This window comes from Salvelinus sp. IW2-2015, unplaced genomic scaffold, assembly GCF_002910315.2.
Source record: "Salvelinus sp. IW2-2015 unplaced genomic scaffold, ASM291031v2 Un_scaffold3585, whole genome shotgun sequence".
In the NCBI taxonomy this organism is placed as follows: Eukaryota; Metazoa; Chordata; class Actinopteri; order Salmoniformes; family Salmonidae; genus Salvelinus; species Salvelinus sp. IW2-2015.
Window position 1 is genome coordinate 38376 of NW_019944863.1, and position 18255 is coordinate 56630.

An 18255-nucleotide genomic window follows, 5' to 3' on the forward strand; every position below is an offset into this window, starting at 1 on the left:
ACAAGAGTTGTTGAAATACTCAAGTCCAAGTAATTTTGCACGACTGTCTTTCTTTGTTTCTCTCTCTCCCCATCTCTCTCTATCTTTCACTCTCTTCCCACCCTCTCTTTCACTCTCACTTTCATCCTTTATTTTCCCCTCTCCCCCCATCTCTGTCTGTGTGTCTGTCTAGCAAAGACACCTAGTTAAGGGCAGTTGGAATGACCAAAATTGGTAAGACCTATCCATTTGATTGATCAGGGTTAACTTATAGCTAGATACCTCAATATGACAGACATATAACTAAATGTGTAACTAGCAACTTCTAGATGACCAAGTACCTAGATGGAAAATGGTTGTTGAAAAATGGTTGTTCATAGCTAAATCCTTCCAGTTATGTAATAGAAGTTAACCGCTTTACCTCTTGTCGAGATCAGTGGTGCCTTCATAGATCTCACCTGGTTGGAAAGATCAAATAACATCTCCTTGAGGGATGCCATTGAAGTGCAAGCTACATATAAACAGAAAGCTACACGGAGGCTGATGTAAGTAAATAAGTAACGTTACAGTAGCTAGCAATTTCAATCCAAAAGCAGCTTAATTTTTTTCTTCTATTTAACAATATTTTGTTATATAAAGACCAATATATGGTAAAGAAAACATGTCAGACTACATACGGAGTCTTCTTCTTTGATACTATGGCGGTTTGCAATAAATGTCACAGGCGCATGAAATACTACTAAAGGACACCAATAAGAAGAAGGGACTTCATTGGGTCAAGAAACACAAGCAATGGACATTAGACTGGTGGAAATCTGTCCTTTGGTCTGAGTCCCTCTGTGAGAGAGGCAGAGTAGGTGAACGGAGGATCTGAGTGTGCAAAGAGTGCCAAGAGTATGCAAAGCTTTCATCAAGGCAAAGGGTGGCTACTTTGATGAATCTCAAATATAAAATATATTTAGATTTGTTTAACACTTTTTTTGGTTACTATATGATTCCATGTGTGTTATTTCATAGTTTTGATGTCTTCACTATTATTCTACAATGTAGAAAATAGTAAAATAAAGAAATCCCTTGAATGAGTAGGTGTGTCCAAACCTTTGACTGGTACTGCAAATTAGTTGAACAGGAGAAGAGGATGTGGTTGCTTGTGGAGCGAGAACAGTGTGGGTGGTGGTAAAACAGCTGCAGTGACGCTGATTGAAGTAGCGTACCCACCCACATTTACAATTTCATTGATCAATTTGATAAATAATACTAGTATATACAGTTACATTATTGTAGAATAGGCTACTCCTGTATCCAGACTATATTAGGATACGTTATGATTTCATTGGTCTTGTCAGGCATGATTTTAGGTTTTGATCAAAGTTGTATGTTGTACCTCGTTTCCCTTCTTCAATGAAAAGTACTTATGCATTCCCCATTCAATTCAGTTTGAGTGTGAATGTGTAGCCTAGTGTCAATGGAAAATAAACCCATAGCTCCAGCACAGAATGGCATGTAGGGTAGTTTATTACAATGTAAATATGTATATATCCTATAATACAATGGCATGTAGGGGTCGTTTATTACAATGTAAAATATGTATATATCCTATAATACAATGGCATGTAGGGGTCGTTTATTACAATGTAAAATATGTATATATCCTATAATACAATGGCATGTAGGGGTAGTTTATTACAATGTAAATATGTATATATCCTATAATACAATGGCATGTAGGGGTAGTGTATTACAATGTGAAATACTATATATCTGACGACATGTTAGTTACATGTAGGCGTCACGCAGAAGTTAGTAAGGCGTTGGTAACATGTAATGTCAGTCAGACGTTCAATGGTAGGCAACAGCCACACGGTGGTACAGTTGCCTATGCTTAATTCTGGCACTTGTCACCCCCCATACTCTTCTGTTAACGACAGGGGTGTAGACAAGCCGTTCATTTGCGGAAGTGTGGGTCTAGGTTTTAAACAAGAACGCAACAACAAAGGGCATCGCATTGGAAAGTCGTGGAAGTACGATATCTATCGCCAAGCCATACCTATTCAGTTGGTTGCTCCAAACTTGACGCGTGAGTCCATCTTTATACTTTTTTTGTTGCTTAGGCTATAGCCTTTATTAGTTTTTCCTTTCAATTTGATTTAATATTTATGAGCTGTATGTTCTCACTTATGTGAGTGTTTGATACAGTCTACCCTAGCCAAGATACCCGATGGAGTTGAGTACGGAGGCGATGAATTTTCGACTACATTGAGTCAGTATCAGTCGATACTTGTAAAATGTCCAGTGACAGGCTACCCTAAATTTAACACMAAGTTATTTCTTMCATCGTGTCTTTTGAAGTTAACAAAATGCCACGCTTTCGCTTTCGCTCTGTAGTYTGCCGCTGGTCTGATAMTGTTAATAAATGATAGGCCTACACTGTAACATGAAGTACATAGTTGCAGTCTTATTGAAGTTGTACTTTTTTCTTAAAATCTATTCATTTCAGTCACGCCATGGCTGCCGCGGAACCAGTCTACAGTCCAACAACAGTTTCAGAGGCCAAATCCAAAAAGTGGTTAATTGTACCAACAGATAATTTGGATAAAGTCAGATGTTTGATAAAGGTGGTGGAAGTGGTAAGTAATATTCTTATCATAGTTCTTGTTATGATACTGTTATTGTTAATGTTCCACTGTGTTGGGCAAGTCTTAATCCAAGCATAACATGAAACTACTGTCACRGCCGTTGAATGAAGAGGACCAAGGTGCAGCGTGGTGAGCGTACATATTACTTTATTTATATGACRCCGACAATAAACAATMCAAAACAACCGTGAAGCTAAAGGGCTATGTGCCACAAACAAAGTTAACCTCCCACAAAGACAGGTGGGAAAAAGGGCTACCTAAGTATGGTTCTCAATCAGAGACAACGATAGACAGCTGTCCCTGATTGAGAACACTACCCGGTCAAAACATAGAAATACAAATAATAGAACTAAAGAACATAGAATACCCACCCCAAATCACACCCTGACCAAACCAAATAGAGACATAAAAAGGATCTCTAAGGTCAGGGCGTGACAACTACACTGAACAAAAAAATAAATGCAACATGTAAAGTGTTGGTCCCATGTTTCATGAGCTGAAATAAAAGCTCCCAGACATTTTCCTAATGCACAAAAAGCTTATTTCTCTAACATTTTTGGCACAAATTTGTTTATGTCCCTGTTAGTGTGCATTTCTCCTTTGCCAAGATAATTGATCCACCTGACAGGTGTGGCATATCAAGAACCTGGTTAAACGGCACGGTCATTACACATGTGCACCTTATGCTGGGGACAATAAAAGGCCACTCTAAAATGTGCAGTTTTGTAACACAACACAATCGCACAGATGTCTCAAGTTCTGAGGGAGTGTGCAATTGGCATGCTGACTGACTCTGGTGGACATTCCTGACTGCAGGAATGTCCACCAGAGCTGTTGCTAGAGAATTGAATGTTCAACATCGTTTTAGAGAATTTGGCAGTACGTCCAACCGGCCTCACAACCACAGACCATGTATATGGCGTTGTGTGGGCGAGCGGTTTGCTGATGTCAATGTTGTGAACAGAGTGCCCCGTGGTGGTGGGGGGGTTATGGTATGGGCAGGCATAAGCTGCGGACCATGAACACAATTGCACTTTATCTAAGGCAATTTGAATGCACAGAGACACCATGACGAGATCTGGAGGCCCATTGTCGTGCCATTCATCCGCCGCCATCACCTCATGTTTTAGTATGATAATGCACGGCCCCATGTCGCAAGGATCTGTACATAATTCCTGCAAGCTGAAAATGTCCCAGTTATTCCATGGCCAGACCCATTGAGCACGTTTGGGATGCTCTGGATCGACATGTACGACACTGTGTTCATGTTACCGCCAATATCCAGCAACTTCACACAACAGCCTGGCCAACTCTATGTGAAGGAGATGTTGCACTGCATGAGGCAAATGGTGGTCACACCAGATACTGACTGGTTTTCTGATCCACGCCCTTACCTTTAAAAAAAGTATCTGTGACCAACAGCTGCATATTCTGGTATTTCCCAGTCCCCCCCCAATGGCTTTTTTGGGAAAAAACTCCATAGATTAGGCCCTAATGCATTTATTTACATTGACTGATTCCCTCTATGAACTGTAACTCAGTAACATCTTTGAAATGTTTGCATGTTGCTTTTTATATTTTTGCTCCGTGTATTTCAGAGGAGAGACCAGAAGGTTGTCTTCCTATCTGTCTGTTCTGATGGACCAAGTAGTAAAAAAGGGTTAGATCAACTCTGGTGACAATATGACTTTTATCTAGTGGTGTCATCACATGTTTACTTTGTGCTCCAGATATAGACAGATGAACAAGTTTATGTCAAATGTCTAAGTATAAACACTATCTCCCTTGCCAGTTGATACCGCGTTCCTTGTAAGTGGATAGTCTGCGTGTTATAAATAGAATATGCAGATTTTCAAATGCTACCATTTCATTGTTTTGTATGTAACTGGATCCAGCTCCCAGAAACTGTGGGCTGTCTATCCCACAATTAACAGGCAAGTTTGTAAATCATAACCTTTTGTGTCTTTCTTAGGGTGTGACATTTGTCAGCTGTTTTTCTTGATTATTCCTTGAAATGTGAAAGTCAGACCATTCTATAGAAGTTGCAACAGTGATGATCCACCCATCAGACCACATCCCCTTCGTGATGGCCTGGGGTATTTGTCAGCAGAGAGAGATGACCCTCAGGAACCTTTAACTGATTGTCAGGCCTAAGACGGCAAAGTTGTTTTTCAGATTTCAGACTCCAAATCAGTCACTATGGAGCTGCTGTATCCAGTTGAGGGTAGCGGAAATCAGATCCTGTATCTTTAGCTCTATATAGCCTGTCTAGAACAGCACTCCAGTTGGACATATCACCTAGCTCACATTAAAGAGGAGACTGGTCGGAAACCATTTTAGACAATTGAAATGCCTCCGTGTTTGCCTATATGAAAGAGCAGCCGTGCTTAAGTCAGCTTGTGTGTGTGGCGCGCATATGTGTGGGGGTGTCTTTAAAAGCAATTCTGTGTGAATTGGGTGAGGCTATTACAGCTTGGCATTCTGTTGAATTGGATGAGGATACTACAGCAGACTGCTGTTGACTCATGTTTGACCCCTTTCTGTGTCCCGCTGGTCATCACAAGTGGCAGAGCTGTGAAATGTCTACATTTGAACTGGATATCATGAATGGCTTATCTCTTGTTCCTAGACCCCAATGTCAAGGCTTCAACTATTTGACTGCGTTCCTAACTGCAGTGAAATGGGATCTTCAGTTGAATTCAAATCACATGGTTTTATGGCTGCTATCTTGTATTTCTCCCCAGTTAACAAAGATCTTGAAACAAACTCTTTCCGGGCAGAGGGAGGGCTTGTTTGGGTGAGGGCACCTCTTGTACTATTAGGTTGGCCTGTGAGTAAGCAGGTTAGAGGTGGAGGTTTACTAATTGCCATAGTTTGCGATTGAGCTCTTAGTCCAGGCAATTTTTAAAATGAATTGCATCTCCTTCTGAAGCAGGAAATCTGAGTTGATTCAGAGTTTGTCTCTTGTGCAACCGCAGTCTGGAGACAGACAGTGATGAACACGGCTCTGTCTTCCTCAGATCCACTGGGTCCTTAGTCAAACTAATCAGAGTCAGGTGTTAGCAATACCTTCTAGCGGTGCACTGCAAATGAAATTAGCAGCCGATGCAAAATGTCATTACCAGGGTTATTTTAAGCCTTGCTGTTTGACCTTCTTACTGTGTGGTGTGTGTGTGTGTGTGTGTGTTGAGAGAAACAATGGATTCCTCCAAATATGATCAACATTGCAAGAATGCTTGGCAAGCTCATTGCACATAAATATCTGTGGATTTAATGTAATTTAAAGCATTTCTTGCTTAAAGCCACAAAGAACCCTGGATTCTAATGATTTTTAACTCTCTGCTCTTTCTCTTGCACCACAACACTTTGCTAGAGTTGTGTGTTCATAGAACATTGTGGAGAGCACATACAGCCTTGCACAGCTAACCTTGTGGGAACACACAATTCAGGCTTTCAAAATCTCATTTTCCCTAACCCGTACTCATACCCTAACCTTATCCCAAAAACCTAACCCTAGCTCCTAGCGCTTAACGTATTCTAACCTTAACCCTAAACCCCCTAGAAATAGCATTTGACCTTGTGGGGACAAACAATGTCCCCAGTTGGTCAAAATGGTTGTTTATTTACTCTTCTTGTGGGTATTAAAGGTTCAACCAAATTGATTTTTTACATTTTATTTAACTGGTCCCCACAAGAATAGTTAAACACACACAACAGACCGTAAAGAAAGTGTTAAAGGTGCTGCAGAAGATGTCCTCTTGAGTAGGAGGCCCAGTCTTTATTACAGTTGTTGACGTCAGACTGTCTGTCTGGTCATGTAATATAGCTGCAGATATAGAGCTGTGGCTTCATTAACACTATGGCTGGGGGGAAACGGACCATGGTGCATTTTACCTTGTAATATGGAACAAAGGCCTACATACTGTACAGTTTAAGCCACTGTTTTTATAGATACACACACATATGGCACATTATGCTCAGCACGTATTACAGTGAGAACATGTTTGCTGTCTACCGTTTAGTTTTCGGTACCCATTTAGTGCTATCTGGCGTGAGGACAGATCCTCAGCGCAGTATGGCGTGAGGACAGATCCTCAGCGCAGTATGGCGTGAGGACAGATCCTCAGCGCAGTATGCTGTCTGGCGTGGGGACAGATCCTCAGCGCAGTATGCTGTCTGGCGTGGGGACAGATCCTCAGCGCAGTGCTGTCTGGCGTGAGGACAGATCCTCAGCGCAGTATGCTGTCTGGCGTGGGGACACGATCCTCAGCGCAGTATGCTCTCTGGCGTGGGGACAGATCCTCAGCGGCAGTATGCTCTCTGGCGTGGGGACAGATCCTCAGCGCAGTATGCTGTCTGGCGTGGGGACAGATCCTCAGCGCAGTATGCTGTCTGGCGTGAGGACAGATCCTCAGCGCAGTATGCTGTCTGGCGTGAGGACAGATCCTCAGCGCAGTTGCTGTCTGGCGTGAGGACAGATCCTCAGCGCAGTATGCTGTCTGGTGGGGACAGATCCTCAGCGCAGTATGCTGTCTGGCGTGGGGAAGAGATCCTCAGCGCAGTATGCTGTCTGGCGTGGGGACAGATCCTCAGCGCAGTATGCTGTCTGGCGTGGGGACAGATTCCTCAGCGCAGTAATGCTGTCTGGCGCGGGGACAGATCTCCAGCGCAGTATGCTGTCTGGCGCGGGGACAGATCCTCAGCGCAGTATGCTGTCTGGCGGCGGGGGACAGATCTCGCGCAGTATGCTGTCTGGCGCGGGGACAGATCCTCAGCGCAGTATGCTGTCTGGCGTGGGGACAGATCCTCAGCGCAGTATGCTGTCTGGCGTGGGGACAGATCCTCAGCGCAGTATGCTGTCTGGCGTGGGGACAGATCCTCAGCGCAGTATGCTATCTGGCGTGAGGACAGATCCTCAGCGCAGTATGCTGTCTGCGTGGGGACAGATCCTCAGCGCAGTATGCTGTCTGGCGTGGGGACAGATCCTCAGCGCAGTATGCTATCTGGCGTAGGGACAGATCCTCAGCGCAGTATGCTGTCTGGTATGGGGACAGATCCTCAGCGCAGTATGCTTTCTGGCCTGTTCCTACCAAACAATCGATAAGGAAACGAAAACAAAAGTCAGGAACCGCGTGAGTCAGTTAGTGTGGTTTTGCTGGCCTTGTGTCCTTTCTTAGGAATCTTTATTAATAGTGGCTATTGAGAAATCAAAATGGGGTCTTGTGGGTGTTGTAAAGGGGTGGATCCTTTAGTTGGTCACCGTTCTAATGGCAACATGAAGAAGCTATGTGTGTGTGGTGGCGTTATGAATGGAGCCAGTATGTGGTGCTTCCATCACACTGTGATGAGCTTTAAGAGTACTGTGATGGTCACACCAGAAGAATCCTCTCCTTGTGAAGATTACATTAAAGAGTTGTCCCTTCCTCCAAGCCCAACTCTGAAAAAAACTTCGCATCAAATATTTCGACATTTTCACAAACCCTCATTTACATAGGGCTATGATAGTCACTCAATTCTTGAGTCAACTCTACTGATGTCACTATATTGGCACAACATATAAATATAGCGTCAGAAGACAAMATCCTGAGTTCATCAGTACTCAAACCATACACAAGCATGTTTGACGACACTAAATTACCCCTAACCTGTTCTATATCTGAGACAAAAAACACAACTTCCCATTTAGCWCTGGYAGTACTACAGTGCCATCTGTTGTTGAGACTGGGGTAGTACATGATCACTTAGTTTTGACTTGTGTGTCCTCAGCTCCTGTCGTTTGTGGCCTTCATTCTTGAAGAGGTAGTGACGAACTGTATGAGATGCTCTCCGCTGTACTTCTTTGAGTTTGTCAGCTGCACAGCCTTCCTCTTCACAGCTCTCCTCCTCATCCTCCTCGCTACCACCCTGCACAAGAGAGTGGGCATCAGCAGCTGGCCCTCCCTGGTGAGTACTCAGTGTGTGTGAATATACACATTTTGTGCACATATGTTGGTAAATGAGGCCCACTGACCTGCCTAACATGTGTATGTTTATCATTCATAAGACTTTGTGTGAGAGGATACTTGTATTCCCATTTAAATGTATGCTGGTGTATAACCATGCTGACTTGTCTCTTGCAGGACTTTGTGTACACAGCTTTGATGGCTGCATTCTTCCTCATCGCCTCCATTGTGTTTGCCTCAGATAATGGTGGAACTGACCTGGAGAAGGCTGCTGTGGTAAATGATCTTTACTCAGACTGTCCTCATACCTCAGGGTCCTGGTTACTGTTCTTTCAGATGAAGACAAAATATCAGCMCAAACCAAGCTGGGTTTAGATTGAAAGGAGAACCATTTTGTCAAACTGTTTAGTGTCRTTTTTTTTGTGTTTGTTACAAGATGTTTTACTAATGTTAATACTTAGTAATAACKTATTACTATTTATTTTCAGGCATTTGGCTTCCTGGCCACTGTGGCATTCCTGGTGGATGCTGGCTGGTTTGTGAAGACCAGGGGTTTGCCTTTTAAAAAGACCAACCAGCAAGCCGCAAGCAACGGCGGGGCGCCCGTGGCAGAGGCCGAGAAACTCAACAGGGAACAGAACGAAGCAGACTAGACCCCACAATACCTAAACGAGTGTAACACTGGGTATCTCTTTCTCCCACGCAAACAAGCAATACACTATCAGAGGGCCACCTTATATCTGCTTAAAGGAAGGAAAGAAATCTCCAGTAGTTTTAACATCTTATTCAGAGCTTTTATTCTCAGCAGTGGGACCAGGAGACATGGCCTTTGCTGTATACATTCTGTTTCCTTGGACCATGGACCTGCTTGGAATGGGACCACTCATTGATAAAAATAGACCAAGGCTCTCCAACCCTGTTCCTGGAGATCTATCCTCCTGTAGATTTTCACTCCAACCCTGTTCCTGGAGATCTATCCTCCTGTAGGTTTTCACTCCAACCCTGTTCCTGGAGATCTATCCTCCTGTAGGTTTTCACTCCAACCCTGTTCCTGGAGATCTATCCTCCTGTAGGTTTTCACTCCAACCCTGTTCCTGGAGATATATCCTCCTGTAGGTTTTCACTCCAACTCTGTTGCTGGAGATCTATCCTCCTGTATGCTTTCACTCCAACCCCAGTTTAACTAACCTGGTAATTATTAGAATCAGTGTGTTAGATTCGGTTGGAGTTAAAACCTACAGGACTGTATCTCTCCAGGAACAGGTTGGAGTGAACCTACAGGACTGTATCTCTCCAGGAACAGGGTTGGAGTTAAAACCTACAGGACTGTATCTCTCCAGGAACAGGGTTGGAGAGTCCTGGAATAGACTATTATGAGATTTTAAGATCACTGTATTGCCTTACCACTGACTGTCATGGCTGCATTTCTCAGTGTTACTGGATGAGCACCTATCTGTACTTGTAATTGAGTCTCTAATATTTTTCTTAATCTTATCAAGATGGCTCCAGCTAATGCAAAAATGCTGTATCTAATCTCTCTCTCTAAAAAATGGGTTGGGAGTTGAAAAACAATATTTATCCAGTTATTTACAGTCAAACCCAACACATCCATTTCGGAAAGTACAGTTACATTATTTAATTGGAAGAAATCGTTTTAAAAGTCGACATCATTTATTAGCCAGTTTTAAGGAATGACAATATGATTCAATTCAAACTCTTTAGAAGGAAAGGGAACAGTAATGCCAGAAATGTTTTTACAGAAATATATATTTTTTAAATTAATGGGCCCCTATGTCTGTCATTTTATTTTAGACCTATTTCCAACAAGTAACCCCAAGTCATTGATTTCTACGGTTTTAAAATTTCAGTCCATGCAAGCAAGCTCCCCAGTATTTCTATGAGTCCAACTCCACGTTCTTTACTGGTGTTCATACCATATAGATACAGTTTCATTGATTGCTATATTTAAAATGTAACTGACTATATCTGTAATGTTTTTAAATGCCTTTTCAACTGCAGTTGATGTATTTTAATTGTATGTGTTTTTCTTTATTTCAGAAGTTAACTTGGAGGGAGGGGTCAGGGTTTTGGAAGATTGAACTATTTATTGTCCTGGATGGATTTTCTTCTTTTCTTCTTTTTCTTCTGTTCAGTCATGTGACCTTGTGTGTAATGAATGAAGTTACTTTCAGGTTAGAATGAGACCTCAATGTTCATATTTTAGTCAACAGCTAACTTAAAGGTAAGGTTAGCGATATGACGTAGATGCACAAAGTGAACAGCATAGTGGGTCAATTTCCACAACAACTAAGAGCGTTGGCGTGCGAGTCTAAACTTGTCAGCTGTTTTGTTCCCGTGGCTAGCACATTGTAAGAGGTTTAAGTGAACCTGTGCAGATACTGTGTGACGGGGAAGTGTTGCAGTGTTGCTTGTGCAGCGTCATTTCGCTGACTCTACCTTTAACTCCCAGGTTGTAGAAACGTTTGTTTCAGAGAATATCCTGGGATTGTACTGATGGACACCTCTTTTCCCCAAAAAAGTTCATACACATTTGATTGGCCAATGTATTACTTACTTGATAAGTAGCATGTGATTTTGGATAGGGTCAGGAATCCAGATTTCTTTAAAAAATGCAATCAGAGTCAATCAACAGTGAAACAAATGCTAATCCAGCAGCTGATCTGAAATGTCTGAGGTGATAGTAGAAAGTAATAGGGTAGACATCTATAATACGCCATTTTTCTACTATTGGAATAAGACATTAGTATTGAAGCGACTGCTGTTATAATCAGTGACCCCTGACTGACAATTCCCTTATAAGAAAGACATTCCCATCCAAGTACAGTAAAATAAGTGTTTTCTCAGGACAAATACTGTAAAAGGTTGATGTTGTTCATGTGGTGTTGATGAAAGCAACGTGATATTAGTGCCCTAATCCTATCAGATACACAGTACATGACTAGGTGTAAGGGTTGAGGGTTTGAATGGGGCATATACATAGCCCTTATCTGAACCTGTGCCTTAATACTGACTAGTAATATTCACAGATAGCAATATATACTCTGTTTTGTGCCAATGTTTTGTGCCTTCATTTTTGTAATTGAAAAAACATCTATATTGTGTCAATAATTCGTCATGCAATAAATGCCATGACTTTTCTGAAGTATTTAGTTTAATGGGATTACTGGTTAAGAGCGTACATCTGTACATATCCTCTGTGCAATATATATATCTGTTCTTATTTAGCCCTTGTAATGTACTGTATCAGAGATAGTAGTGTTGTACAGGTCCAACCCCTCAACCTGCGTGTGAATTCAGTTAGTCCACAAGGGGGCACATGTTACTCACGAGACAAAACCATCAGTAGTTCAACAGGAATTGCTTTTAGGGAATGCGAACTTAATATAAACCGTTTTTAAGGAGTGGTCAACCACTTAAAGATATAAGATGATCATCCCTGAGGTCATGCTATTCTAGATCTAAAGCTTATTTTAATGCAGTTTTCATTTTTGTATTTAAAAAAGTCAATAGTGTCCTTTTACTTCATTTAAAAAAAAAAAAGTCATTTAGCAGATGCTCTTACCCAGAACGACTTACAGGAGCAATTAGGGTACGTGCCTTGCTCAAGGGCACATTGACAGATTTTTCACTTAGTCAGCTCAGAGATTCTGTATTATATAGGTGGGCTGAGACCAAAGTCATGCCATGGATTTTATCCCCAGCTCATGCTTATGTAAATTACCTMCACTAATGAAACTGAATAACATGAATTAATTTCCTCAGCTTATATTGTGAGGCAGATGGAGCTATAGAGCTCATAGAACAGCATGTCAGAATAAATGCAGTTGGTGAACATGAAGCTGCTACTTTGGGCTGCTGAAAGTAAACAAATGGGGCCCCAGGGAGAGCAGGGCTGCTGGAGCCAGCACAGTGTGAGTAATGTTCTCCCTACTAGCCTCCCATCTCAAACCCAAACAACGTTTCCACAGACATCTCACTTCCACTGCTCCCTCCCTCCCATCCGCCTTTCCTTCTCCCTTCTCAGACTGGACTAGGCTGCCTTTTAATGACGTGTATGTAGCTGAAACCAAACAGAGCTTTCATGGAGGGTTTGATCAACAGGCCAACAATGGACACCATATTGCATGGGGGTAGTGGTACTTATGTCTCTGCTGCCATATTCCTGGCAGGTCTCTCTGTACCAGGCCTCTCTGTACCAGGTCTCTCTGTACCAGGTCTCTCTGTACCAGGTATCTCTGTACCAGGTCTCTCTGTACCAGGTCTCTCTGTACCAGGTCTCTCTGTACCAGGTCTCTCTGTACCAGGCCTCTCTGTACCAGGTCTCTCTGTACCAGGCCTCTCTATACCAGGTCTCTCTGTACCAGGCCTCTCTGTACCAGGCCTCTCTGTACCAGGTCTCTCTGTACCAGGCCTCTCTGTACCAGGCCTCTCTGTACCAGGCCTCTCTATACCAGGYCTCTCTGTACCAGGCCTCTCTGTACCAGGCCTCTCTGCGCCAATAGAGTAGGTTGATATCAGATCGTCACGAGACCACAAAAGTTTGGGCAGCAGCAGTTTTTTAAAATAAGAATATCTCCTCCATTTACATTAACACATAAGCCTGAAACTCAGGAAGACAACATGATTTTGTCAACAACATAACTGTAATAATACCATCCTCTTTTAAAGAGTACAACCCTTTCCACAGAGGGTTCTACATGTAACCCAAAAGAGTTCTACCTGGAACCAAAAGGGGTTCTCCTATGGGGACAGCTGCAGAACCCTTTTTTCTAAGAGTGTGTACTTTAAAGTGAATTCCCTTGCCTCCACCAGGAATAGTGAGGAGGTACTAATCAGTATTTCCCTGTGTTTAGGCCATGTCCCACCCGGCAACACAGGAATGTCTTGGACCTTTCCCAGGTCATTAATGGAAGTGTATGGACATTTTCAGCTGGGGATTTTGTACACTTGAACAGGGGAAGGGGGCATTGGGTATAGATACACTACTGTTCAAAAGTTTGTGGTCACTTAGAAATGTCCTTGCTTTTGAAAGAAAAGGCCATTTTTTTGTCCATTAAAATCACATCACATTGATCAGAAATACAGTGCAGACATTGTTAATGTTGTAAATGACTATTGTAGCTGGAAACGGCAGATTTTTTTATGGAATATAGGCGTACAGAGGACAATTATCAGCAACCATCACTTTGTGTTCCAATGGCACATTGTGTTAGATAATCCAAGGTTATCATTTCAAAAAGCTAATTGATCATTAGAAAACCCTTTTGCAATTATGTTAGCAGAGCTGAAAACTGTTCTGATTAAAGAAGCAATAAAACTGTCCTTCTTTAGATTAGTTGAGTATCTAGAGAATCAGCATTTGTGGGTTCGATTACAGGCTCAAAATGTCCAGAAACAAAGACCTTTCTTCTGAAACTCTTCAATCTATTCTTGTTCAGAGAAATGAAGGCTATTCCATGCGAGAAATTGACAAGAAACTGAAGATCTCGTACAACGCTGTCTACTACTCCCTTCACAGAAYAGCGCAAACTGGCTCTAACCAGAATAGAAAGAGCGGGAGGCCCCGGTGCACAACCGAGCAAGAGGACAAGTACTTTAGAGTGTCTAGTTTGAGAAAGACGCCTCACAAGTCCTCAACTGGCAGCTTCATTAAATAGTACCTGCAAAACACCAGTCTCAACGTCAACAGTGAAGAGGCGACTCCGGGATGCTGGCCTTCTAGGCAGAGTTGCAAAGAAAAAGCCATATCTCTGTCCAGTGTCCGTGTTCTTTTTCCCAACTTAATCTTTTATTGGCCAGTCTGAGATATGGCTTTTTCTTTGCAAACTTTTGAACGGTAGTGTATATACACACACAGTATACTATAAGAAACAGTAATGCACATGTAGGTCAAGGATCAGGTTCTACAATTCGTATCTACCACTCTGAGAGAAAACGCTTTATGTTCAACAACTTCTCAACCAGTGGCGGTCGGTGCCGTTTAAGATGAGGGAGGACGCAATTGTTTTTTATGAGCATGGCCTTTTTTCTGTTACAGCATATTGGATGACTGTCATTCATTTTCCATTCACCCTGCTCAATGTAACATCGATAGGTTTAGGCTACTACGTGATACTCTAATGTTCCCTATACCAATCATGAGGTTGCTACAACCTAGCCTATGAATGGAAGTTTACAAAGTACTGTAGGTGCACAGGTCGAGAGAAATTTGAGGAATCAACGTGACAGACATTGTCACATTTAATACCGCCTTGCACAATCTTGCCTGCATCTAGCTGATCTGGGGTGTAATCATTAGTCCAAMAGTTGCAAACAAGAGTTTATATTGGACAATAAAAATTCACAGAATAAATACACCCCTGTTAACACACAAATACAGTTCACTTTCATAGCAGCCACATATAAACCCCATGATCCCTGTGATCGTTGGATAATTCCTTCTCGCATCTACGCGCTCACCTCTCACCTTTTTCCTTCGCTTTTTTTTTTTTTTTTTTACTTCTGTGCACAACGTGTCAGCTGTCTGTGACCAGGCGAAAAAAACTTTCCAAGCCAAACCTTCATATCATAACCACTACACACAGCCTACATCGTTGTCACCATATTAGCTAACGTCAAGTCAACATAGCTACTAAAACTCAGTGGTGGAGAAAGTACCCAATTTTCATACTTGAGTAAAAGTAAAGATACCCAGTAAAAGTTAAAAGTAAAAGTTACCCAGTAAAATACTACTTAAGTAAAAGTCTAAAAGTATTTGGTTTTACATATACTTAATTATCAAAAGTAAATGTAATTGCTAAAATATACTTAAGTATCAAAAGTAAAAGTATAAAYAATTTCAAATTCCTTATAAAACAAACCAGACGGCATCATTTTATGTTTTTTTTAATTTACTGATAGCCAGGGGCATGCKCTAACACTCAGACATCATTTATAAACRAGGCATGTGTTGAGTCAAGTCTGCCAGATCAGAGGCAGTAGGGATGACCAGGGAGGTTCTCTTGATAAGTGTGTGAATTGGATAGTTTTCCTGTCCTGCTAAGCATTCAAAATGTAACGAGTACTTTTGGGTGTCAGGGAAAATGTATGGAGTAAAAAGTACATAATTGTCTTTAGGTATGTAGTGAAATAAAAGTTGTAAAAAATATAAATAGTAAAGTACAGATACCCCCMAAAAACATTTTGTGTATTTTTACTTTACACAACTGCTAGAACTAACACATTATTAAGCCTGCTACAATCATGCAGAACAGTGTACAGTTAGCTAGCAGTTTAGTAGTTACACCTGCGGGCCCCAGTGGCAATAAATTAAGAAAACCAAAAGCTTACCTTGACTTGGAAGAGTTCCAGTGTTGGATAGCCAGCTAGGTAACATAGCACCTCTYTCTGTTTKAGCCGGGTGTTTSAGTAGGCTAAACTAGCTAGCTGCATTCGCTAGCTAAGTAARTGAAAAAAATATGAAATATAGCTAGCTCGCTCTTGCGTCTCCTTTATTTAAGAATTACATTTTTCAAAACTGCTCAACTATTGTCTTTCTCTTTGAGTCAACTACTCACAACAGTGCTAGCTAGCTGTAGTTTATGCTTGCAGTACTAGATTCATACTCTTATCCTTTGATTGGGTGGACAACATGTCAGTTCATGCTGCAAGAGCTCTGATAGGTTTGAGATCTTCCTCCAGAAGTTGAAATAATGACTATGTAAGTCTATAGAAGGGGGTGAGAACCACRAGCCTCTTATGTTTTGTATTAAAGTCAATGTACCCAAAGGAGGATGGAAACTAGCTGTCCTCCGGCTATACCATGTTGCTACCTTAGAGTGCTGTTGAGGCTACTGCAGACCTTCATTGCAAAACAGTGTGTTTTAATCTATTTTTGGGGTGACGTGAATATATTTAATTTTATCTGAAAAGGATAACTTAATGTTTCACAATTTKTATGAAATTCACTGAGGATGGTCCTCCCCTTCCTCCTCTAAGGAGCCTCCACTGGTCTCAATGTCTTATTTTCAACAAACAAGGATTCAGAGACATGGATGCTGTTGAGTTTCCCTTTTACTTCAGTCAAACAAAAGCATGTTTGAAATATAAACCCATATACAAAGTCAAACACATCAGATAAAGAAGAGATGTTTAAATACATGTGATAGTGTGAGGCTAAAGGTTGACCTTTTTATGATTATATTCTTCTCAAAAGCAGCCTATAATACTGTGACAGTAGTAAGCGTGAACATAAAAGCACAAAACTTTATCATAAAAATTTGCTCTCAAATAAATAATGTAAACAGGGGTGGCATTGACATATCGAACTCTAAAAATCTTCTGGGCAACACTGAAAAACAGCTTATGTCCTCTTTTGATTTCAAAGCATTGAAATAGCGACCATTGAAGATGGAGGGGTGGTTTGGTCTGGTTCTCAGCCTAGCCCTTAGTTTAAACACTATGGAGGCACTTACATGAAACAACAGCTGTCTGCTCTTCAGAGCACACACAGGTGACTTCTTATCCCTAACAACTGACCGGTCGTGTATCTCAAAGAAGGAGAAATTACTTTAAGCTTTCTTTGTAAACTGTACAAAATAGAGTGTTTAACAAAGTTAACTGGCTAACTTGTAGCTATCCTGAAGTGAAACCAGTCTCGGGCTAAGCTGAAGTTCTGATTGTTTAATGGGCCCCGGGCCAGTTGTTGGGGTAAGAAGTTACTGTCGCACAGCACACTGACAATGAAGTCATCTTGGTACTTCAGGGGAAGAAATGATAGATCCGTTTTACACAGAAGCACCTACAGTTAGAGATAGAGGAAGAGTGATGGGGAAAACACTAGTTAACCAAAGTTTAGTCAACTAAGAACAAAAAGCACTTCCTAGCTCTTGTAACAGCACTACGTAATAGCCGGCAGCACAGGAAATGGAATGGAATTAACTCCTGATCTGCGTTGCAAAAGAAAGCTCCACTGTAGCAAATATGCAAAGTGATATTGTTTACCAGTGTAAAAAGAGGAACTATTTCATGATATGATTACAGGTTATAATTGAATTCCTTTTCGGTTGAGCGTCTGTCTTTCGAAGGCTCAGTACATGTCGCTAGGCAACTGAGGGAAAACCCCATAAGGATTTCAAAGAATTTCAGACTTACTGGTTGGCTGGGAACCACATGTGACCTTATAGGATGTCCATATGCTGACAGCCAGTAGGAATGTGGCGATGAAGCCAAATGCCTGTAAAGGTCAACAAGAACGATGCCTCATTATCCCCCTATAAAAACCCTACACGTTGGTCATCTGTCAAGCATTGAGGGGACAGCTGTAAGTCCCCAAGCTGGTTACTGGGTACAAGTGTAAGAGGAAAARACCATTTTAGGAGAATGATTATTAACAGACTTTTTAGATCTCCAAACTGTACTTGACAGGATGGGGTGAACTCCTTAAAGGTGAATGGAAACACTTTAGGAAGTAAAGAGATGTATTCCATCCACACATACTAAACATGTGCATTTAACATAGAAACATCTCAATTGGGATTTTGATATTGAACAACGTTTATTAGAGTAGCGCCATCTTGAATTGCTATAGTAACGACTRACGCCAATGCTRACACCAGGAGACGCCTTGCCTCCACTGGACCTGAAAGGTTTCTCACAACTTTGTTTGCTTTGTCATTGAGACCAGGACAAAAATATTA

At 41.6% G+C, this 18255-nt stretch overlaps 1 protein-coding gene and 1 non-coding gene across 2 annotated transcripts; one reads left to right on the forward strand and one right to left on the reverse strand.

Moving 5' to 3' along the window:
- Nucleotides 1-1927: 1927 nt before the first annotated feature.
- cmtm6 (CKLF-like MARVEL transmembrane domain containing 6) lies at nucleotides 1928-9542 on the forward strand. Its single transcript, XM_024142999.2, has 5 exons — nucleotides 1928-2056; nucleotides 2477-2606; nucleotides 8382-8558; nucleotides 8735-8833; nucleotides 9046-9542. The coding sequence occupies exons 2-5, from the start codon at nucleotides 2484-2486 to the stop codon at nucleotides 9208-9210; spliced, it is 564 nt and encodes a 187-aa protein (XP_023998767.1). The 5' UTR covers nucleotides 1928-2056; nucleotides 2477-2483; the 3' UTR covers nucleotides 9211-9542.
- Nucleotides 9543-16802: 7260 nt separating this feature from the next.
- Nucleotides 16803-17794, reverse strand: LOC112076116 (CKLF-like MARVEL transmembrane domain containing 7). The gene is made up of 2 exons (XR_011477615.1): nucleotides 17711-17794; nucleotides 16803-17357 (listed from the first exon to the last, which is right to left on the reverse strand). It is a non-coding gene; the product is annotated as a CKLF-like MARVEL transmembrane domain containing 7 (transcript).
- Nucleotides 17795-18255: the final 461 nt, after the last annotated feature.

Coding starts and splice junctions, on each gene's coding strand:
- cmtm6 (XM_024142999.2), top strand. CDS start 2,484: ATGGCTGCCGCGGAACCAGTCTACAGTCCAACAACAGTTTCAGAGGCC. Junction 2,607..8,381: donor TGATAAAGGTGGTGGAAGTG/GTAAGTAATATT, acceptor GTGTGTCCTCAG/CTCCTGTCGTTTGTGGCCTT. Junction 8,834..9,045: donor ACCTGGAGAAGGCTGCTGTG/GTAAATGATCTT, acceptor ATTTATTTTCAG/GCATTTGGCTTCCTGGCCAC.